General features: G+C 40.0%; 1 protein-coding gene across 1 annotated transcript in view; it reads right to left on the bottom strand.

Annotated features, from left to right (window-relative positions):
• Nucleotides 1–675: 675 nt before the first annotated feature.
• The window catches only part of mapk1 (mitogen-activated protein kinase 1), a 55,082-nt gene continuing 30,692 nt past the window's right edge, over nucleotides 676–25,065 (bottom strand). Inside the window, exons 2-9 of the mRNA XM_033043521.1 lie at nucleotides 22,075–22,257; nucleotides 18,716–18,905; nucleotides 12,367–12,483; nucleotides 9,017–9,131; nucleotides 7,388–7,519; nucleotides 5,337–5,446; nucleotides 4,256–4,398; nucleotides 676–2,548 (exon numbers count right to left, since the gene is read on the bottom strand). Coding sequence (XP_032899412.1) covers nucleotides 4,279–4,398; nucleotides 5,337–5,446; nucleotides 7,388–7,519; nucleotides 9,017–9,131; nucleotides 12,367–12,483; nucleotides 18,716–18,905; nucleotides 22,075–22,257 — 967 coding nt within the window. The 3' untranslated portion in view covers nucleotides 676–2,548; nucleotides 4,256–4,278. The remainder of the gene's footprint in view (nucleotides 2,549–4,255; nucleotides 4,399–5,336; nucleotides 5,447–7,387; nucleotides 7,520–9,016; nucleotides 9,132–12,366; nucleotides 12,484–18,715; nucleotides 18,906–22,074; nucleotides 22,258–25,065) is intronic.

Genomic DNA, 25,065 nt, shown 5'->3' with positions numbered 1-25,065 from the left:
TTTGGTTCAGAGTTCAGATGGAACTAATAATATCTTATTTTCCAATCTGTTCTAGAGATTGCCTGGGGGTTATGGGAGGAGAGCACAGCTTACACTCCCATTCCAATCCATCTACCCTCGTCTTCCACTGATTCAGTTGCAGATGGGCCACGCCAAAGTGCATAATTGCATGACGTTTTCTAAAACACACGACTTGGCAATAGGTTTTTATAAACAATGGCATACACATAAATGGACCTGATTTTATCTAATATTCAAAACAAAAAAAAACACGTTGGCTTTGCAAAGAAGAGCCCTCCAGTTGATAGAAAAGTCTTTAAATGTCAAACTCTCCCTCAACTACCATTTAAAGCATGCTCCACATAAATTGTTTGGATCACATTTGACTCTTTCCATCAATGCTCAAGCACATGGTACACACTTCGAAGGTTAGGAGTCTGCAATCATGTAATGGAAATTCTGGCAACTTCTGGGTGGGCCAACAGCCTACATCAGCTCATGGTCATTACCCTGATTCCTTGAAATCAATCAGAGCAAATACTTGGCAGCTATCTTTCACTCCACTAATTGTTCACTTCCAGTTAAGTGAAAAGGCAACAGAAGGCAATAGATCTGATGAATATATAGAACATAAGGCACAGAAATGAAGAGATTAGTCATGCACGCTGTTAGAAGTTGTGTATAGAACATACTGTATTTAAAAGATGCAGGGAGACACTGATTTAAATAATTTTACAAGAGCTGTATGTGCCGGGAACAAAAAGAACATTCATTAAAGGATTAAAATTTGTTTACATATAACATTGAAATAAACTTAAGGCAAAATAAATCTTTGTACCTACAAGTTTGTCCATATATATAATATGCTTAAATCCAATACCAGTCACAATACAATCAGGTATGTCTATGCGGTGACATCACATTTTGACACCTATTGTTGCAGGTTTTTCCATTAAAATTTAACCATAACCGCTTTCCATTTATTATACATGTTTAGATTTCTCTGGAGGGTACACAATTTATAAAGGCAGCAGACCAACTAGAACAAAAAGCCAACTGAACGAGTTACATGATAGTGCGCTCTATACAGTTACATCACAGAGTCTGCAAAAGGCGGCTTTTTAAAAAAAAAAAGGAATAAAGCATGATTTATACAGGAAGCAAAACCAGAGAGGAAACCAATGAGGTCTATAGGACGAAGCTTGAAGCAGTAAGATTTACTCCTACTCTGGATCTGTATGTGTCTGATACGTACGTGTGCGCATGTATGTGTGTATGTGCGTGTGCGTGTGTGTGTGTTTTTGTGTGTGGCACTTGGACAGTCTTTGTATACAAAGCTTAACAGTCATGCTTGGACACAGTAAATTGTACAAGGCAATTGTCACAATAGGTTTCGAGACTAAGGATCAGGCACTGCACTTTAAATTCAAATATAGCTAAGAAAGCTCCACGTTGTACAGGCTTCATCCACAAACACTCTGCGAACACAGAAAAGGGACAGGAATCTTTATGGCACCCTTCCTTCTCAATGCCATAAGCACACAGGGTCTTAGAATTCCAAGCTGCTCTCAAGGAGACCCACTCACCTAAGCTTCCTTTAAAACTGCTCAATCATTTTTCAAACCAAAGCATCCATTTGCACTTCCTCCGATTTAGCCAGTACAGAAAATCTTCAGAGGATGCAAGGCAGAGTTTTTTTTCACAGACCAGGATTTTATACCTTGGATCTGTGTTACCCAATGCAAGTTTCTGAAATGGAATAGATTGTTTTTTAAAATATATTGAATGGAATGTTGTTCAAAGGAAAACTAGAGTAAAACACAATAGTGTTGTTGATATCAGCATTGCATAATATTTCAGGGATATATGCCAGTAATTTACTTTTAAATTAATAAAAGACAGTGAGGGAGCCACCTTGACAGGCTTGAGTAAGAGTACACAATCTATACAACCATTCAACAGAGCAACACTGGTTTAAAAGAATGCAGGTTAGTCACATCTCACACTGAATATCTAAATCTCTCCCTATGCTTGGGGGATCTCACAGGAGCATGCAAGGTTTAGAAATCCCCCACAATTTAATCAAAGATTTGAAACATCTGATGTGACCAGACACAGCAACCGTAATACTGAATGATCAGTTACGTTTCGATACATCTCAAAGTGCATTAAAAAACTAAACTGAAGTGCTCAAAATGTGTCTGTTGTATTTTATGTCTATTTATTCACTAAGTTAGTCCTGCTTTCTTTCAAACACCATTGCTAAGTTACATAGGATATAGATCAATAAATGTGTGTGTGCACACTGGCTGTACAACTTTCAATTTCTTTGCCAATACCAATACAACCAAGTGTGAATTCTCATCTCTGAGTCCACAGCAAGCAAAAAATGCCAAGGCTTCCAGTATGGACAATCTCCATGGTTACAGGTGCCACGGCAGAGTTTTTTTAAAGAGTACAATGAATAAGCTGAGATGCACGAGACAGGATTCAGGAGGAGTTAGAAACAAACGAATTCTGAGCATGTCCAGTCCTGCAGTCCTGGCCCCTAGAAAGGCAACACATTGAAAATTAGCACAAACTGGAATGCAAGTACTTGCTCCAAAACAAAAAAAAACTGAAATAAACAGAAAATACCAATAATGCAGATCTGTACTGTTAGCATTCAAGTATTGTTGATGCACGATTGGTCTTCATTTTATACTTTTCATTCCAATGTTTATATTTCAAATTTTAAGTCGAGTCCCATCTTAAATCTCACTAAGTCCCATCTGTAGTGTTTAGTCTGCACAGAACAATGTGCAGGGAACACAATAGCGTAACGGTAGAAGTTTATGGAATGGTGAATATAATTCATGCTCAACAAATTAATTGGCTCTGCTGGTGGAACTTCTGTAGTGCATTACTCTTGGCTTACATGGTGTTCCAGACAACAGGGTCCCATGTGAGAGATTACGGTGTAATATTAAAGCAAATGGAATTGGGGTTAATATACGAGCATGGTTAAAGAACTGGTTGGAAGACATGATAATAATCATAATAATCATACTTTATGAGTAAAGTATGTTTTGAAACATATACGAGGAATTTGTATCTGTATCTCATGATGGAGTTGGAATAAATAGGTCCTTTTAAGAGAGGCAGAAAGCAACCAGTGCAGTACAAGGTTCAGTGGAAGTATTTCAGTTACTCACACTATACACATGATTTCACTTAAAAGTCTGCAAGCTTGCAGATGAAAAAGCTGGTGGGAGTGGGAGTGGGAGCTGCGAGGAGGTTGCAGGGACACTCCAAGTACAAATTGGACAGGTTGAGTGGACAAATGTACAGCTGACACAGCATAATGTGGTAAATGTGACATCATCCACTTTGGTGGCAAAAAAACAGGAAAGCAGATTATCATCAAATAACCAAGAGATTAGGGAAGGGGAAGGTGCAGTGAGATTCGCTTCTTTATGCATCAATTGATAACAGGAAGCATGCTGCTGCAGGACAGTTAGCATGAAAAATGATATGTTAATCTTTGTAGTCACAGGGTGTGTGGAGTTGATTCTCCTTAACTGAAGAAAGTTGTACTTGCTATTAAGGAATTACAATAAAGCCTCACCAAACCTATCCAAGGATGTTATGACTCGATTTGAGAGGAGAGAGGACTTCACCAAAACTTAAAATCCTGTCAATTCCCAACCATGGGAATTTCAGAACTTGGGTGACAGCCTGAGGGTATTGGAGAGGCCACTTCAATAAGCATAATCTCTTCACCCAAAAAGTGGTGTACCCGTGGAATTCCCTACCAGAGAAGGCCGATGAGGCCTTATCATTAAAGAATTAGTGGTGCAGGGCAAATGGGACTACATTAGTTGGGCTTCTTGGTCAGCATAGACAAATTGGGTCAAAAAGGCCCGTTTCTAAGACGCTATGAATCGTAGTAATGGGTAAAGACATTAAATGGTAATAGCATTTAGGGTGAGTTGAGTTAGATCAGACAAACATTAACTCATTCTCAGGTGGCTAGCATGCGGATGCCAACAATGCCAAGGGTAACGCCTATTCTATTCCCTATTATTTGCATTCCTCATGGATGAATACTAAATCTTATAAAGCGTTGCGTATTAAGATATCAACCAGCAACTGAAACTCCTTCGGAAGGTTACAAAGTTGAGCAAGATAGATTTACTTTTGGTTTGCAATGGAATATTTATATAGCCCTCGGGTGTTTAATCATCTTTCTACACTCAAGCATGTTGAAGGTTACCTGTATGCAAGGGTGCTTGTAGTTTAGGAATGCTGATAATGTGGTTGAAATCTGGCCGTCTCTTCAAAAATCAGCTCCTTGAGCTTCTCCTTGGGTAGGTCATCCAACTCCATGTCAAACTTAAAGGGTGCTTCTGCAATAGGCTGAAATTACATAATAGCAAATAAAATAGCCTCATTTGCTTCAAGGGCCCACCCCTCAAAAACACCAAATTATTTAACATTGCACCTGTTGCAGATGAAATAATAATAATAATAATAATAATAATGCATTTTATTTGCTGGCGCCTTTCTGGACACCCAAGGACACCTTACAGGACATAAAATCACAATACATTTATCAATATTAAAATCTTCGGGCGCCTTTCAAAGTCTCAAGGACACCTCACAAAAATTAACAGAACAGAAAAAAAACATAGTCGGAGAAAAATAAATAATAAGGACATCATCAATACACAAATTAAAGATAGAAATCGCTCCAAAGACACAAAATCAAAAAACACAATGTGTCCATAGATCAAACTGCATTGCTAAGCAATGTACCACGGACGTGTTCACCGCTGTGGAGGAAACCATTCAGCTGCCTCAACCTATATCAATAAAGACCTACACCCTAGCCTGATCTCATGTTATTTCAGATTTTCATAATGTAAATTCTGTTTTTTAACCTTAATCATTAGTCATTATTATTACTAATACAGTAATTATTAATACTGTAATAATTACAGGATTACTCCTTACATTTCCTTTTTCCTCTAGTTTTCTCTGTAACATCTTGCTTCATTTTATACGACACTATACCCCACCTCCTTTTGCTGAAAAAATATTTTCTCTTTTCAGTGAAGGCCATCGACTTGGTTTTGCTCTTTGGATGCTAATCTTATTTTAATCTAATAGTCACACCATTAACTTTATTAAACACGGCCTTTCAAAGACCTCCTTAAACTATTCAAGTTCCAATGTACATCCCCAGACCAAGACACAATTAGTAAGACCAAATCAAATTCACTCTCCCATCTTAAGCAGTTCCCACAGCTGTTAATACATTCCCAAAATGAAAGTCAAACTGTGTCATGTCCTACCTCATCACTGGGGTCATAGTATTGTTCAAGGTAAGGGTGAGCAAGAGCTGCCTCCACTTCAATCCTCTTATGTGGGTTGAAGGTCAACATTTTATCCAATAAATCCAGAGCTGCAGTGAAAAGAAAACATTATACATCAAAATTAATGTCAGCACATTTCTTATTTGACAACTGTAACATTATGTTGCCACATTTTCCTCATCCTATTCTATTTTTAATAACGAGATTATCAGCATTAAGTCACCGTTTTCAAGTCACTGGATTTCTGTGATGCACATTATCAACTGACTCTTCTTTGCTTCTCTCCATGTTTTTGTGAAACTTGTAATGAAGGCCACAGTGTCTTGACATCTCAAATTGGTATTTACCCAGTGGCAGAGTTGAATTAGATTGCACAATGTACCTGTGCATCAGAGGAGTAAAGCTGACTTGATAAAATACTTCCAGTGTCAAGAATTCAGTCCCTCATAATGAGAAACAAACTTAAAGCAAAATTGACATATTTGCATTACTTAATTTGGGGCAACATGGAGTGACAACCATACTGCCAAGGTAATGTGTTGAGTAAAACTGGCCTTTTCTCTACAATCCCATCAATGCAGAAAGTGGAAATGATGTGTTGGGGAAGAGAAGTTTTTTAACCAAAGACAAAGCAACCCTCAACCTTCCCAAATGCAGTATTTGAGGCTCTAAAATACAGAGCAAAATTTTGCATATGAGATTACTCCAGCCTTTTACACCATGTCATCTGCAAGCATGCCATTTAGCCTGTTTGCCAGCGTGCCATGCATGTAGTGTGGTCCCTTATTATATAAGCCAACTGTGGTTTCAGCTTATATAATAAAGTTTCAGCCTGGAACAGTTGGAAAAAAAGATTTTTTAGTAGTACTCCCGATTGTCAGGAGGTTTCTCTTGCTTGTCAAAAAAATGAATGGGAGGGGTAAATCAGTGTGGAACACTTGTCAGATAGCTATCTTTTTCCACATGCACAATGCTAACTTTTAAATTACACCAAAAGATCAAACGTTGCACATGAATATAAATTACTGAAGTCCTTCTATAACTGATTGAGAAAGGAAAGAGATACCAATTCATGAATTGACTATGGAATCAAATCATTGAGCAGAGGAAGGCCCCAGAGTTTAATGAATTTCAGCTGGGTCACAATAGTGTGTTGAAAATAGAAGGATGGGAAATAAGCCAATGTTGTTGCTCAAGTGGAACTAAGTATTAATTCGTTGGTGTTCTGATGAATGTTTACCAGCCTGTAATATATTTCACAACCCACTATTCCCAGCATTTTACTTTATATTTCTGTGGATTTTAAAGGTTGGTTCGCTAAATTGTCAAGTCGCTGGTACACTTGTCATGGTATGAATCTTTGAACACTACAGTGCCCTCTATAATGTTTGGGCCAAAGACCCATCGTTTATTTATTTGCCTCTGTACTCCACAATTTGAGATTTGTAATAGAAAATAAATCACATGTGGTTAAAGTGCACATTGTCAGATTTTACTGAAGGCCATTTTTATACACTTTGGTTTCACCATGTAGAAAGTACAGCAGTGTTTATACATAGTATCTCAAATTGTGGAGTACAGAGGCAAATAAATAAATGATGGATCTTTGTCCCAAACTTTATGGAGGGCACTGTTTATGCAACATAAGAGTGAGGGCAACGCAAGTCATCAACAGTACAATGCTAAAGAATTTTAGCTACTAAAATATTACCACCTGAGCACTGTATATTCAGTCTGAAGAAGGGTTTCGGCCCGAAACGTCGCCTATTTCCTTCGCTCCATAGATGCTGCTGCACCCGCTGAGTTTCCCCAGCAATTTTGTGTACCTACTGTATATTACATACATTTTCACCCTGGACCATATTAAAACATGGCTCATACACATTTACTATTCTTCTCTGCAAAAAACTGAGTTTGGGCATACCTTTTTGCATTCTGCAACAATTTCTAAATTCTTTGAAGTCTCACTTCAAACGAGCAATGTAAGCATATTTTCACGAATCTGAATCGCCTCTTCTGCTAAATCTTACCTTTTACATCAGCTTTGGGGAACAGCCTGTTCCAGGGAACTTTGTTCTTGTGTGGCAGAGATTGCAGGTAGTTTCTGGCTTTGACATTAATTATACAGTTCAGGTCCTCGGGAGAAGGCGAGCCAAGAATACCTAAAAACAAATGCGATTTTAGGTAGACTTTTGTTACCAGGGTAACAATTTTGTTAGACAAGAAATGGAAAGGATTATTTGCACAGTTCAGTAACTAAATTTATTGTTTGATGTAGATAAAACCCACACTAAAGCACCTCGAGTCATATAGCATGGAAACAGAACGTTCGGCCCAACTCGTCCATGCTGACCAAGGTGCCCATCTGAGCTGGTCCCATCAGCCCATGAATGGCCTTTTATTCCTCCAAATCTTTCCTATCTGTGTACCTGCCCGAATGTTTTTAACACTTATTTTACCTGCCTCAACTACCTCCTCCAGTAGCTCTTCCCTTATATCCATCGCCTTCTGCATGAAAAACGTTGCTCCTCAGGTTTCTTATTTATTCTCTTCATGATTTTACACCCCTCTAAAATCACCCCTCAGCCTTGTGCACTTCAAAGAATAAATCCTAGCCTGCCCAAACTCTCCATTTAGCTCAGGGCCATGAATCCACTATTTAATACATCAGATGACAGCACTATCCAAATATTTGGACAACCTACCCAAGGTCACAAAATCAATTTCTCCATTTTCAATTAAAATTCATGCAATATTCATTGTTACCTTTTAAAAACTTTTCAGCTTTCCCAAGCATCCCAATTTAATCGTGTAGCATATTTTTCATGTGTACATTTGGATTTGGTAGCATGTAACAAATTCATGCAAAACAGAGAGAGATTTCTGGATAATAAGAATTGATGGGTGAGGGGATACTGCATAAAAATCACTGAGGTGGAAGTTCAGCATAATCCTGATTAAATGGAGGGCAGGTGTGAAGGATCAGATGGCTTGCTGTGGTTCTCATTTTGTTATGTTCAAATGAAAGCTTCAAATCTGAGAATGGAAAATTTCCCAAAACAAAATGGTTCAAAATTATCTGACCACAGTGGAAAAAAAACTGGGAGAGAAAATAATTGATCTGTGCCACAAGATTCATCCACAGAGAGCATATTGACTGGTCGCATCATGGCCTGGTTTGGCAACTCGAACGCCCAGGAATGAAGAAGATTGCAAAAAGTGGTGGACACTGCCCAGTACATCATTTGTATTGACTTCCCCACCAAAGAAGGGATGTACAGGGGTCAGCATTGTCAGAAACACAAACCACCCTAGTCACACTCTCATTTCACTCCTGCCATTGGGAAGGTAGTATAGGAGTCTGAAAACTAACGTAAAGGTTCAGAGGTGGCTTTTTCCCTACAACCACCAAGCTATTAAACACGACAACCACCAAATAAAGTGTGAAGTGAAGTGCATAGATGCCGTTTACAGTGTACTTTGCTTACATATGTTGTGTTGCTGTAAGTAAGAATTTCATTGTTCCGTTTCGGAACACATAACAATAAAACACTCTTGACCAAGTTAAACACTGTAGGAGCTATCAGTTATCTTCCCTTAAAAGAAAATGAAAATCCAATGCCTTCATTTACAAATTCAAAGGTGGTACTGTTTCTTACCAAGGATATGATTGAGCTGGTCCAAATAATGCTTGCCTGGGAAAGTAGGTCTACAGGAGAGCATCTCAGCCAGGATACAGCCGACTGACCAGATATCAATTGACTTGGTATAACCCTGCAAGATAACAGATTCATGCATTAGAATTGAATTATAAATGTAGATCAAGCAGAATTCAAATTTCCAGTAGTTTAGGAATTAACCCAATATCTTAAGCATCACTACCCCCTATTCACTTGTTATTATAACTGTTCTGTAGTTAGCTGCATTATGCAATGCTATCCTTGCCATGCCAATTATAAAGCAGATTGGCAACAGAAGCCGCAATAAAGTGCAGTGATAAAATGATGTGTATCCATAAGATAAAATTGGAACAGCTAATTGGTTGCAGAAAGCTTTAATGCTCCTATAAATTTATAAGCCTTTTAGACTTGGACATTAGTATCTGCAGAAAAACAAATTGTTCTTGTCCTTATCTATTCTGTCTTGAACAAGCCATCTGGTTGAGATTGCCTCATGAATTGGATTTTACGACGGTGTAGTACAACGGTCTTTCTTGTAGAGAAAGCGCGATGACAGGCCCTTCATCCCACTGAGTCCGTGGCGAAGACTGATCACCCCATAGACTAACGCTATCCTACGCACCAGGGACAATTTTACCGAAGCCAATTAACCTACAAACCTGTATGTCTTCGGAGTTTGGGAGGAAACCAGAGCACCCAAAGACCCACACGAACACAGGGAGAAAGTACAAACTCTGTGCAGACAGCACCCGTAGTCGGGATCGAACCCGGGTCTCTGGGGGCACAGTGGCGCAGCACAAGATATCCTAGTGTACGTGGGCCTGTTTCCACGGTGTATCTCTAAAGGAGGAGTCACTGTGGTGGATGTTTATGTTAAAATGTATTTTGTGTGTTTTGTTGCTTTTTATTGATATGACTATGTCTAATCAAATTATTTGTATGTTACAAAACATACCTGGCTAATAAAGAGTGATTATGATGATTAAAGTGTAAAACCAGGATAATGGCAACTCGGGTCTCACGAAATTGGTAAAATGGGTAAAAATACATTGCAATTAGTGCCCAATGTCAAAGTATACAGCGGGATACAAATCAGCTACAGAAATGGGCAGAGAAATGACAGATGGGAGTTTAATCGGAGCAAATGTTGCACTTTGGGATGTTGAATTAAAGAGTAAAGTATACAGTTAATGGAAAGGGTCTGAACAGCATTGACGTGGAGAGATCTTGGGGTCAAGTACATAGCTTCCAGAATATGACCACAAACAAACAAGTAGTAAATAAATGTATGGTATGCTTGCCACCACAGGTTAGGGCATTGAGTATCAGAATCAGGAAGCCATGTTGCAGCTGTACAAAACTTTGGTTGGGCCACTTTTGGAGCGAGTATTTGTGAAGTTCGAGTCACCCCATTGTAGATCAATCATTATTAGCTTATTTGATCCATGTCTGGTTTTTACTGTTGTACACCCGATGCGTAATCCAGTTCGGGTTTCTACTACGTCATCTAGTGTACCGACCGATTCAGCTATTCTTCAGATTCGTCTAGGAGCTTGAACCTACAACAGTTATGTGTATTCACTCTATGTGTTCTGCTAATAAAGAATGTGTATACGAAGCTGAACGACTCAGTATTTATACATCTTCATACACCCATTACACGAAAGATGTGGAGGCTTTTGAGAGGATGCAAAATAGGTTGACCAGAAAGCTGCCCGGAATAGAGGACATCAACTACAAGGTGAAGTTGGACTAATTTGGATTATTTTCTCTGAAGCATCAGAGGCTTATAGATAAGTTTAACTTTGCATGGACATTGTTGCACCTACACAAACTAGGTTCGATCCTCACCCCCCATGTGTCGTTTGTGTGTTCTCTGTGACACATTTCTGCCGGATGCATATCGGGTTGGTACAGTAAATTTCCAGTGTGTGGTGTGGTATTAACTTAATTAATAAACATACATTCATTACCTTTCCTCCTATTTCAGCTCATATGGAAGCACCAGACCAAACTTAACATACCGTTGAATGCATTAAAGTTAAAAAAATACTGCACACCTGCAGTAGAAAGACAAACTTTTAATGGGGTTACTCACAAACATGGCACCTAAAGCACAGTCTATTCATCTCATCTCAGCTGCTGACCAGGGCATATTTTAAGCACAATTTTGATTTCTAGTGATCATACTTGAAGTTATGCATTTGCCCCCTCTCTCTCCTCTCTCTCTCTCTCTCCCCCCCCCCCCCCCCCGGATCAACCACATATCAACCATATTTGCTGACTGTAATTATCTCAGTGCTTTTGGGGACCATTGGTGACCCACAGAGGGATGCTTTGCCCTGCAACAAGAACATGCCGTATATTATCCAAGCTGTAGTGGTTTTCACAAAGAAGCAGCCAGTTCACTTGAAACAAAACAAAAAGATACCCTCCGTGTTCAGAATTAATTATAGTAATTCTGAACAACCAACAAGGCACATAAATGATTAGGTTAGTCTCTCACTGACAGTTGATGAGACAAACATATAAAAGCAACATTAAAACCGTTGAGACTTGTCTTCACATAACCGTACATTTTCAAGACAATGGAGCTGCACAAGTTTATAAAGTACAGCAGAATTATTTCATCCACGGGGAAGTCACACAGTTGGACGACTGTTACTGAGAAGTAATTCAGCTGAATTTCAATGTCTTTGACTTGTGCCCAAGAGTCACTCCAACAGCCTCTGCCTTGTTGCACCTAGTGTGGAAGACAAATCACTTCCAGCACCTGACATCTTCCCCATGCAGCTACATAGTACAATATGGACATCCAAGAAACCCTCCTCAGCGGCAAATTCAGCATTCATAAGCTATTTATATATCGTGACAATATCTTTGTGATAGGCGGGCATTATAATGCACAAAAGGTAAGGATTGGATAGCTATCAGAAATTATACCCAATGTGTATGTAAGCCTAGATAGGAATAGAGGCTGACCATGGACCAGAACATGCAGGAAGGCAGAATCCCATTTAATAGTCTACATTTTCAACTATACTTTCCCAATTTAGGCCACAGGTATTTACAGTCGATTGGAAAAATTATGTCCAATTTACAATATATTGGAGTTACACAATAGATTATATGTAATTTGTGTCGCTGTGGAAGTGTAAAGCAACATAGTAGCTTAGAGTCCATGTTTTTTTGGGCAATGCTTGATTAAGAATGAAAAGTAAAACAAGATACACTTGAACAAAACACTCACCATGTTTGCAAAGGCTCTCACTCGTGCAGAAATCTACTCTTAAGAGTTAAGATTAAAGACAAACAACCCAAAAGCTCACCTTGGAGTTGAGCATAATCTCAGGTGCCCGGTACCAACGGGTAGCAACATACTCTGTCAGGAACCCAGTGTGATCATGGTCTGGATCAGCAACACGAGCCAGTCCAAAGTCACAGATCTGCAAATGGAGTTAAAACAAAAATATTATTTATACACTTGCACTATACCCGAGCTACAAACCTTTATGCAAGCTGGTTTGCGCTTAATGCCCGAGTCACAGTTTAAGGCTTTAGAGTGTCCAAGCACCATCTATCACAACCTCTAGAGATTTACATAAAACACATTCTCTGTACCTTCCCCATCCGACACTTCTATTAAAAGTCTTGATTGGATGGATAGTGACAAGTGAGATTCAATGCATTACAGCTATAAGTTTCCAACACTAATTATGCCTGTTTTAATGTGCTGAGATGGAGCCAAGAAACCCAGAAGACACACAGCTTTGTTAGCTGATACAGCTTATTCACGAATTGAAAAATCAGAGTGACAGTAAGTGGAGGTGAAGATGCCCAAAATATAGTGAGAATTACACGGAATAGGCAGCCTGGAGACTGCACCAACATGGTTGCTACAGGCCCTCCATAATGTTTGGGACAAAGATCCATCTTTTATTTATTTGCCTATCTACTCCACAATTTGAGATTTGTAATAGAAAAAAAATCACATGTGGTTAAAGTGCACATTGCCAGATTTTAATAATAGCCATTTTTATACATTTTGGTTTCACCGTGTAGAAATCATAGCTGTGTTTTCCATGGTCCCCCCATTTCAGGGCACCATCATGTTTGGGGCACAGGGCTTCACAGGTGTTTGTCAAGTCAAGTCAAGTGAGTTTATTGTCATGTGTCCCAGATAGGACAATGAAATTCTTGCTTGCTGCAGCACAGAATATTGTAAGCAAAAATACAGAACAGGTCAGTTCAATATACACATAAATAAGCAGATAAAGTGCAATAGGCTGTTACAGTTCATAGTCTGTTTGTTGGCATGTTTAATAGCCTGATGGCTGAGGGGAAGAACTGTTCCTGAACCTGAATGTAACAGATTCCAGGCTCCTGTACCTTCTGCCCGATGGTAGCGGAGAGATGAGTGAGTGGCCAGGATGGTGTGGGTCCTTGATGATGTTGGCTGTCTTTTTGAGGTAGCGACTGCGATAGATCCGTTCGATGGTGGGGAGGTCGGAGCCGATGATGGATTGGGCAGTGGTTACAACTTTCTGCATCCTTTACCGCTCCTGGACGCTCAAGTTGCCGAACCAAACCACGATGCAACTAGTCAGCATGCTCTCTACTGTGCCCCTGGAGAAATTCGAGAGAGTCCTCTTTGACATACCGACTCTCCGTAGTCTTCTCAGGAAGTAGGGGCACTGATGTGCTTTCTTTATAATTGCATCAGTGTGCTGGAACTAGGAAAGATCTTCGGAAATGTGCACGCCCAGAAATCTGAAGTTCTTGACCCTTTCCACCATCATCCCGTTGATATAAACGGGATTGTGCGTCCCGTTTGTAATTGCTCAGATGTGTTTAAATGCTTCCTTAATGCAGGTATAAGAGAGCTCTCTGCATCTAGTCTTTCCTCCAGTCTTTCCATCACCTTTGGAAACTTTTATTGCTGTTTTATCAACATGAGGACCAAAGTTGTGCCAATAAAAGTCAAAGAAGCCATTATGAGACTGAGAAACAAGAATAAAACTGTTAAGGGCCTGTCCCACTTGGGGCCTGTCCCACGTGCATCATTTGCACGTTACGCAGATGGCGTGCAAAGATTTTGTACATCCCAAAATCCTTGGGCGCCGAGCACGACCGCGCGTCACTGCCGACATCACCATGCGCGCGTCGTGAAGCGTAAATGACGTAGCGTAAATTTCGCGCAAATGACGTCCAAGTCGGACAGGCCATTTAGAGGCATCATCCAAACTTTAGGCTTACCAAAATCAACTGCTTGGAACATCATTAAGAAGAAAGAGCACTTGTGAGCTTACTAATCGCAAAGGGACTGGCAGGCCAAGGAAGACCTCCTCAGATGATGACAGAAGAATTCTCTTTATATCAAAGGAAAATCTCCTAATACCTGTCCGACAGATCAGAAACACTATTCAGGAGTTTTTCAAAGTTAAAAAATGGTCAATTCTTGAGTGGCCAAGTCAATCATCCGATCTGAACCCAATTGAGCCTGCCTTTTATATGCTGAAGAGAAAACTGAAGGGGACAAGCCCACAAAACAAGCATGAGCTAAAGATGGCTGCAATACAGGCCTGGCAGAGCATCACCAGAGAAGACACCCAGCAACTGGTGATGTCCATGAATCATAGACTTCAAGCAGCCATTGCATGCGAAGGATATGCAACAAAATACTAAACATGACTACTTTCATTTACATGAAATTGCTGTGACCCAAATATTATGGTGCTCTGAAATGGGGGGGGGGGGGGGGGAGAAACTATGTATAAACACTGTTGTCATTTCTACATAGTGAAACCAAAATGTATAAAAATGGCCATTATTAAAATCTGACAATGCGCACTTTAACCACATGTGATTTTTTTTTCTATTACAAATCTCAAATTGTGGAGTACAGAGGCAAATAAATAAATTATGGGTCTTTGTCCCAAACATTATGGAAGCCACTGTAGCAGCCTGGCAACTTTCCCATTGCAGCAGCAAGAGACACCACGCAATCTAGGTTCAGCACCGATTGAAGAAGAAATATCCAAACAGAATTCTGGTCCAGTGCCATGAAAAAAAAAACCCAATTTATTGTTTCCAGCAAGTTTTTGCTTCTTATTGAATTATTTAAGGATTCTATTCAGTCCACGGTTGAGATACAATATACCTGAACAGTTCAGAGATTCGTCTTCTGTCACTCTAGGTTGGACAAACAGTAAAACATTATAATTTTTTTATATTTTCATGTGAACCTTCAGTTTTACTGTTTAGCTGGCAACCAAGTCATAATGTACCTCCATTTTAATGCCAAATGGATAGTTAACCTTTCATAAAACACATTCTTTTATTCTTATATACACAAACTATTCAATTAGATGTGTTGAACTAAGCAGTCTAGTTCCTGCTCTTATGGTGATGCATATCAGTTTAAGTGCACTATATCAACAACAATATAACCATTGGGCAACATCATGTGAATCTAGCAATTAAGCATTCCATAAGTGTTAGAAGCAATAAGAAATCATAGGGAAGGCGATTTGCGTTGCAGCTGTATTTTGTTGCCGATTCAATAGTGGATTATATCAAGCCCAACGTGAATGTGTCATTAAACTGACGCTGCATCAGCCAAATTTTGTTTTCTAGAGTGTTGTTCCCGCACTCTAAAAACAAACTGAACTATTCACAGAATAAATCACAGGCTCACAAGTCTCAAAACCGTCTAAAAAACTTTTTTTTTTTTTTAAATTAAATCACCTGTTCATTTGGATTAGGGTTTGAATATCAATATTCACCCAAGAAATAGGATTCTCGTCAAGCATACTTTAGGGACAGAAAAAAAAAAAAAAAGCTGAATAGGTCCTTAATGGGTGTTTTGTCAAATGTCTGCTCTTAGAATTCCATTTTAGGTGGCACACCCTAGTCTAAACTATTGTCAAAGTCCACAGTGACCCACTGTAAAGAATGGCAGGTTGGTCTTTTCTGAACTTGTATAACAAACTGCTTGATGAACTGTGGCAACCAACAAGTTGGAATTGCATGACTTCTGAAGAAAAGTTCAAGGATTACTAACAAAGTTACCTTTTCTTGGCCACTATCTGAAGTTGGAAGTCGTATAACGCAATCTTAACACCATTTAACCTTTTTATTGTGCTTCCAACCCAAAATGACAGATCTCCATCCATCCACCCCCCCCCCCCACCCCTTTCAATCCCACTGCCATTTTATCAGCCACCATCATGTCTAGTTGAGTTCAACTGAAAGCTTTCATGTTCATTGCAACCTTCAACATACATTCCAATGCTCTCCCGCTAAATGTCCAGCTTTCAACTTTCATTACAGTTGTGTTATATATTTTATGTTCTCACTCTCCCTTATCAACAAAACTTCCTCCCACCTGCAAAATCGAGAATTAGTGCTTCATTAGCACCCAGCCACTACTACTCAGCCCTCAATGTCAATGATTCATTCCCATCTCGTCCTACCTCTCCAATCCACTTCTAAACTAAAACTCAACCGCTTTGCTCAAGTTATAAGTAACCTGCCCTAATGTCATCTTTGGTTCAATTACACGTCTGTGAAACAAGTCAGGACATTTAATTAAATGGCAGAACAGATTTGATGGGCTTGTTGGCCAAATTCTGCTCCAGTGTTTTATGGTCACCACACTGCAGGAAAGACATGATTGCATTGAAGAGGGTACAGAAGATATTTTCTTCAGGATATTGGTTGGGATAAAGTACTTCAGACACAAGGAGAGAATGAATTGGCTGATTTAGTTTGGCATGGAAGAGGCTGACAGAGGTATAAAAGATTAGGAAGGGAAAAGCGGAAAAGTGAAAGGATAGTAACTTTAATCCATTGCAGAGAAATCCAAAAGTAGAGGGCATACGTTTAGTGAAAGGCAAAAGAGGTCTGGGAGGGATCAGAGGGAATTTTTTTCCATCCAGCAGGTAGTTGGAACCTGGAAAGCGGTACCAAATAGTGATGGAGACAGGTACAAAAACATTTAAGTATTTAAACAAGCATTTGAATCACCAAGGCACAGAAAGCTACGGATCAAATTCTGATAAATACTATTAGCGTAATTAATGGTGACTGCTGAAAATATTAACAATGTGAAGCCATTCCAGAAAAAAGGCCTGGCAAAGAAACATGCTGTATTTCATTTTCCATAACTAAATTCAGCACTAATTCCTTGTGAGGAATTGGAAAAAATGTATTCCTTTCAGGATTCTCACCCATCATGCCTTCAAATCTTTGCCATATACATTTTTATTTTCCATAACCTATGTACCGTAAAGCCCAGTCCATTATAATTGTTTAGAAATCCCAATGATTCCGCATTTGACTCATTACTTTATTATTCCTACATTCGCCTAGATCATAACGCCCATCACCAGGGCCGTTTCTCCCAACTTTAATCTCGTGTCCATTGGCAAAATTAATGCACAATTTGTAACATCTTCAAACTAATTAAAATTATTTGGGGCTATTAATGGGAATAATAACCAATAGTTCAAATAAACAGCCAGTCTGACACAAAAGTCACAATGACAAGAGATTCAGTTTTACTGTAGCTAGTTGTAGCTGCGTTTTGCCAAACCAATTCACTATGCTCTGTGAACCCATGTACAACTGCTCCAAAATTGTCTTTGCTAACTTTACCGATTCAAATACTCAGTCAGAGTGTGATACAGTGTGGAAACAAGCCCTTAGCCCTACTTGCCCACACCGGCCAACATGTCCCAGCTACATTAGTCAATTGTAATTGCTTCACCCCCTTTAATAATAATCACTTTTACTGCACTTTGTTGCTAAATCCAAGCAATCACCAACCAACTAATCACCACCACGCTTCTCCCCCTCCAAAATCTAACCCCAACCCTGGTTAAACGTCATAAAAAGATACATGTTGGTATCGACTCTGGACTTGTACCTTGTCCTTTTACCATCTGGACGCCCGCAGCAATGGCTGCGGAGAGTTGAGGTCCCGACCACGGGGGAAAATGGAGGAGGACTGGCCAAATTGTGTGCCTTCCACCACAGTGATGAATGCTGTGGTGGATGTTTATGTTAAATTTTTATTGTGTTTTTGTGTGTGTTCTTTATAATTGTACCGCTGCTGACATATTCATTTCACTTGCACTTTATGTGTAATGTGACAAATAAACCGTATTGTATTGTATTGTGTTAATCTGCCAGTCTACTCCTTCAACCACTATTTCATTCCCTTGCAGAACACACCTAGCTCTAACTCTGAAACATTTCACACTCTTCCCTCCCGACTCCATCACTGTGCCAAAATTCTGGAATTCCCCATTAAAGAGCCCTATTGTAGCCCCTTCACTATACTAACGTTAGTGGTTCTAGGTGGCTCACCACCATCTTAAGAACAATTGAAGGCCTATAAATGATGTACTGCAAGCAGTAGCCACATCCTGTGAATAAGTAAAATAAAGTTCCATCCTTTCTCACAACTAGCACCAATGATAGGTGTGAAACACTTCCTCCTACACTATTTCTTAAACATGCACAAATAATAATCTAGTTTGAGGGGACAGCCAAATAGTAGTGCAGTGCCCGTAGAATAGCCAGTGTTTCTGGCATACCAAAATTTCACCTCATTTAATTTCTTTCAACCCAATGTAATTTGTGATTAAAAACATAGGACGAAATGATACTAACCTTCAGGTCACAGGTAGTATTGAGCAAGAGGTTGGATGGTTTGAGATCCCGATGAAGGACATTGGCAGAGTGGATGTACTTTAACCCGCGGAGAATCTGATACAGGAAGTAACAGATGTGATCATTGCTAAGGTTCTGAGTCTTCAGCAGTTTATAGAGGTCGGTTTCCATCAGATCCTGCACAATGTACCTGGAAATAAAGTCAAGGAAGCCAGACCAACATTCTCACTGTGGAATATCTCATTGTTAAACACGTGCAACGTACTGGAAAATGAAACTCATGAATTTACTATTTTACTTGAACCTCAGGTTCAGTAACATTCTCTATTTATGCAATATCACTTTGTAAAACAAGTCTAATGGATAACTTTTACATAGAAACATAGAAAATAGGTGCTGGAGTAGGCCCTTCCAGCCAGCCTGCCATTCAATACGATCATGGCTGATCATACAGAATCAGTATCCTGATCCTGCTTTCCCCCATATCCATTGATTTAGTTAGCCTTAAGAGCTATATATCTCTCTCTCTCGAATACATCCTGTGAATTGGCCTCCACTGCCTTCTGTGGCAGAGAATTCCACAGGTTCACAACTCTCCAGCTGAATTTTCCTCAATTAGTTAAATGAATGGAATCACACAAAACCCCAATCAGTTTCCTTGTAGATCAAGGAAGATTGAAGAAATTATACATGCTTTTCACCAACACCCAAGAATACAAAACGCTGTTTTACTTTCATGTACAGCAGGGATTCAAACATGCAGCTGAGGGTGGATGCCGGTTATCTGAAACAGGACAATTCAATCTTCATACATTGGGTTGCAGACTAGCCAAGGTTAATAAGATATGTAATTCCTCCAGCTGCATTTGACCAAAAAGTGGCATCAGAGCAGGCCAAGGTCAGACAAGAGGTGTGGGAATGGGAATGAGAATTAAAATGGCTGACAACTGGGAGATGAGAGCTGGTACTTGGGAGAGTACAGGTGCTCTGGATATGGTTGCCGAGTGTCCTTCTGGTTGTTTGATTGATTGAAAGATACAGCATGGAAACAGGCCCTATGGCTCACTGAGCCCACTTCGACCATTGATCACCCTTTCAAACTAGTTCTATGTTATTCCACTTTCACTTCCATGTCCTACACAAATACAAGGGGCAGTTTACAGAGGTAAATTATCTTACAAGCCTGTACTTTGTTGGGATGTTGGAGGAAAGCAGAGCACCGAGAGGAAACCAACAGGGAGAACATTTAAACTCTACACAGACAACATCCAGTGTCAGGATCGAACCCTGGATTCTGGTGCTGAGGCAGCAGCTCCACCAGCTGCAGCACTCTGCATCTGGGCCACGCCGATGTAGAGAAGGCCACATCGAGAGCACAGAATGCAAAGGTTGGAGCAGATGCAGGGGACTCTGTCTCATCTGAAGAACTGTTTAGGTCCCTGGATGGAGCTGGTGTAGGCACAGGTATTACATATTCTATGATTGCAGGCGAAAGTGTCAGAGAAGAGATGAGCAGGCCATGGAGTCAGAGTAGTCCAGAAAAGGGGGGGTGAAGAAGTAACTGGTGGTGGGACCATGCTGTACAGCTCCTCTCTGCTTTCTCCAGACTGGCATCCATTTCAATTCTTCTTGCCATTCCCACACAGACTTGTCTATCCTCAGCCCCCTCCACTGCCAGGGTGAGGCCAAATGCAAGTAGAAATACAGCATCTCATTCTGCCTGGGTAGTGTACAGTCTCCCTCATTCAGTTCCATTCTATATCTTCCTTCTAATGAGATTGCAGAAACTGCAGCCTTAATTCTCCACCTATCATCTCCCAACTACTTTCACACTTCCCTCTCCCACCAAAGTTATTTGCCTATCAATTCCTCCTCACCTAAATCATCCTGTCACTTGGTAGCTCTTGCCCCACCACTTCCTATTTGAAAGTGGCAACTTTCCACCATGCTGTCTGAAGGGTCTTGACATAAAACATTGATTGTCCATTTCCCTACACAAATGCTGCCTCACCTGCCAAGTTCCTCCAGCTGCTCCCCATTTGTTGTTACTTTGATTTGATCTACTGATGTGGGTAAACTTAGCACTATTGCATGGTATATTGTCAGTTAGTGCACTTTTGTAACTTCAATGGATTGACAATTGTTAAGTACAGTTGGTGCTGCTTGTGTATGCCCTTCTACACTAGTTTAGTGATAGAGTGGAAACAGGCCCTTCGGCCCACCAGGTCCACGCTGACCAGTAATCCCCGCAATCTAACACTACCCACCCTACACACACCAGGGACAATTTACAATTATACCAAGCCAATTAACCTACAAACCTCTATGCCTGGAGCATGGGAGTCAACTGGAGCACCCGGAGAAAACCCACACAGGTCACGGGGAGAACGTACAAACTCGGCACAGACAGCACCCATGGTCATGATCGAACTCGGGTCCCTGATGCTGTAAGGCAGAACTCTACCGCTGTGCCACCGATATATCATGCCTCGTGGATAGATTGTGTTTGAAATATGATTTTGTTGCTAATGATGCTCATAGCAGCTCATGGGTGCCCAGTCCAGTAATCTTATTCTGAATCAATTAGCATGGCTGCACTACCACACAAGCGGATCTATAATGCAGAAACAGAACATTCTCCACAATAATATGTACAACTGCCTCCGCAAAAAGTAGATTGGCAAGGATAAGATCAAGTCGATTTACAACTAGCACTGGTCTACACACGACCTATTATAGGTTAGCACCCATGTCCTACAGCTCTCATCTGTGGACTTCATGTGCATCTATCCTACTAATGTAAGGTATCAGTATTATGACACGACGTTGGCTGTATGGTACAATTTGTGAGAATACAGCTAGATCTAGGCATGATTGGTCTGAATGACAGCTTCCCCAATCTGGAAACTACCCTCCTACAAAATGTATGGAGAATGTCCATAGGTCCACTGCGCAAATAACTATGCCACGTCCTAATCCAGTATCTTGGATTATGCCAGATAATCTTTTCAATTACATTTTAATTGAAATGTGATTCGGTTACAAACGGTCAGATTAAGTGTCATTTCAGAAAACAGTTAAAGAGCGCCCTACTCAAATGGCCAGGTCAGACGACAAGATTTCCTTCCTGGAGATCCCAACATGCATTTTTATAACAATTGGGTGATTTCACATTACCATCGTAAAATTTATGCTTTTTTGTTACAAATTCTAGATTTAACTAACTAAACTTGTACTTTCAGTACCATATAGGATTTTAATTTGTATATCTAGATTGTTATTCCAGACCCATTATATAAATTAACCATTTCCCTCCATTATATTAGCTTTTTATATCACACATTTTATAACCAGGATACACATCTTTCATTTGGTCAATGGCGGGGGCTCGGATGATGTCATTGATGCCAATAATATTCTCATGTTTGAAGCGCAGCAGAATTTTAATCTCACGCAAGGTCCGCTGGCAGTATGTCTGGTGTTCGAAAGGGCTGATCTTTTTGATGGCCACACGAACTTTATTCACGTTGTCATGGGCTGAGCTGTAAAAAAACAAAAAAAATGTACACAGGAGGAATTGGAGTTCATTGCAAAGCAAACACTTTTTATAAACAAACAATACAGATAAATAAAGCAATTGTTTAATCAGAAAGAGGGGGGGAAAGTCGAGACAGCAGATGAAAAGGGAGGGGCAGGAGGTGAAGGGAAGAAATTAGATTTTCTAATAAGTTGATCACAAAGTCACCAACATGAAATAATACACTAGGTGCACTAAAAAATACACCAAATTACTTCATTATTTTCCTCTCACTTGCGTATATAATATAAATTGCAGGCAAGGAAAACCATGCAGCTAACCAGTTAATTAGTGCGTCAATGTTACAATTATGAAGGTTTACAGCTGGACAAATTGCATGCTAGTCTTAGGTTCCAAATTCAAATAACTAAATCAAGTAAAGAAAAAGAAACTCAATATAAAGAGGCACAAACTTAAACATTTTTATACTATGTAAACAATCTTCATTATAGACAATAGGTGCAGGAGTAGTTCATTCGGCCCTTCAATATGATAATAAATCAGTAATTAAGCTGCTAAGGAATGAGCAAAAAAAAAACTATAAAATTACATTCTCAATGCCAGATTGGCCCTTCATGCTGGATAGTTAAGATTTACTGCAATATTAAAAAAAAAAATCATTGATATATGAATACACAAGCCACAATCTATTTTGCATAGATAGTGCATATCTAGTGGGAAATTACGGCAATATTGTGCCCTTACATGGATTCCAATGTTTAATTTATTGGAGAAGTTCTGGTGTTGCACAACATGTGAACACACAAGGAAAATTGCACAGCAATCTCTAGACTGATTATGTGCAGGTGCTGTAAGCTGCTGTCCAATTTGTTCCATAATGGCGACAATGACAGACTCACCATTATGCTTGTCACAATCTGATCTGCAAATTCTAGACACGTGTAACACGGGAAACATTGAACAGGTCAATCGGCATCTGAAGACAAGCAATTATAAAATATTAAATTGTTTATCTTTCTGACATTTCTGCATTTGTAATTTCTATTAAATTTGGGGCTGGTGACTTTTTTGGCAGGAGATCCACTTACTTCACTAAACTTTAGAGATACAGCGTTGTTACAGGCCTTCAGCCCAGAGTCCACGCTAACCAGCCATCAACCGGCACTTTAGCACTATCCTACACACTAGGTTCAATTTTCACAATTTTACCCAAGCCAATTAACATCCAAACCTGTATGGCATTTGAGTGGGGGAGGAAACTGGAGCACTTGGGGAAAACCCATATGATCACAGGGAGAACATGCAAACTCTTAACAGACGACACCTGTGGTCAGGATCGAACCTGGGTCTCTGGCGCTGTAAAGCAGCACTCTTTCGCTGTGCCATTGTAATGTCCCAGTAGAGCATGTCTAAAGTACAGGATTTCTAAGTAAATGACCAATGCTGTTCTGTGCAAGTCTTTGGTAACAGTTCTTAGCTTTTGATTAGTACTCAGCTTTCCTCCTCACTATAGATCCCATCTTCCTCCTCACGGTACATAATTATTCTTTAAAACAGGGCATTTGCACATAAATGCTTTGGCAGCATTTTGACAAGTCACAAATCTGCCAAGTTCGACTTCTTGTAGACAAACATATCAGTATAGTTGCACACTTTAAACAATTCAGACAGCATGAAGTCTCCACTCCAGAACATTCTGCTCCCTTGTTATTGTAATGGCGTTTTCCATTTGTTTACACAATTTCAAAAGCTGATCGTCTGCAAACTTGTCAAATGTGCATCAAGATCCTCAAAGCTTTTCTATTGTACTGGTGGCACTGCTGCTTCAGTGCCTGCATTAGTTCAACCTCCTTTGGTGAATGTTGATGCAGCAATATTATCACCATGTACAAAGCGAACAGAGGCAATTTCTAACTATTTAACCAGCAAAAACATATCGTAAAAACTAAAAGATTGATTTTTTTCTTCAATATGTTTGCATCTTGTTAATTCAACTAATGAAATAACAATTCTCACAAGTAAATAGTGTGCTATCTATACTTATGCACACTTCAATGCACAGATTGTGGACATTGAGATAATGTGCAGTTTTCCTGTTATTTACACAACTACCTATAGAGTCATAACATTTAGTACTGCCTAGTATCCATTCTACATGACATGAAAATAAAATGGAAACTAAACTATACCAGTGATGCTCAAGCCATTAGTTATTTCAGTGTGTGTGTGTGTGTGTGTGTGTGTGTGTGTGTGTGTGTGTGTGTGTGTGTGTGTGTGTGTGTGTGTGTGTGTGTGTGTGTGTGTGTGCGAAACAAATTTGAGGGACTTGAGGAAATCTTGGTGACCTTGAGACCACTTCCAGACAGAATACCATTACACAGCCTTAATATGCCAGCCCCATGAGACAATACCTCATCCGATAATCTACATCGACGAGACCAATCACAGGCTCGGCAATCATTTCGCTGAACACCTCCACTCAGTCCGTCTTAACCAAGCTGATCTCCCGGTGGCCCAACACTTCAACTCCCCCTCCCATTCTCAATCCGGCCTTTCTGTCCTGGGCCGCCTCCATTGTCAGAGTGTGGCCCAGCGCAAATTGGAGGCACAGCACCTCATATTCCGCTTGGGCAGTTTACACCCCAGTGGTATGAACATTGGCTTCTAACTTCAGGTAGCCCTTGCTTCCTCTCTCCATCACCTCCCTCTTCCCCATTCTTCCACCAGCCTTACTGTTTCCACCTACATTATTTCTTTGTCCTGCCCCTGACATCAGTCTGAAGGGTCTCAACCTGAAACGTCACCCATTCCT

The sequence above is a fragment of the Amblyraja radiata genome, chromosome 25 (genome assembly GCF_010909765.2).
Source record: "Amblyraja radiata isolate CabotCenter1 chromosome 25, sAmbRad1.1.pri, whole genome shotgun sequence".
Taxonomy (NCBI): domain Eukaryota; kingdom Metazoa; phylum Chordata; class Chondrichthyes; order Rajiformes; family Rajidae; genus Amblyraja; species Amblyraja radiata.
This window is presented reverse-complemented; position numbering and strand designations above follow the sequence as displayed.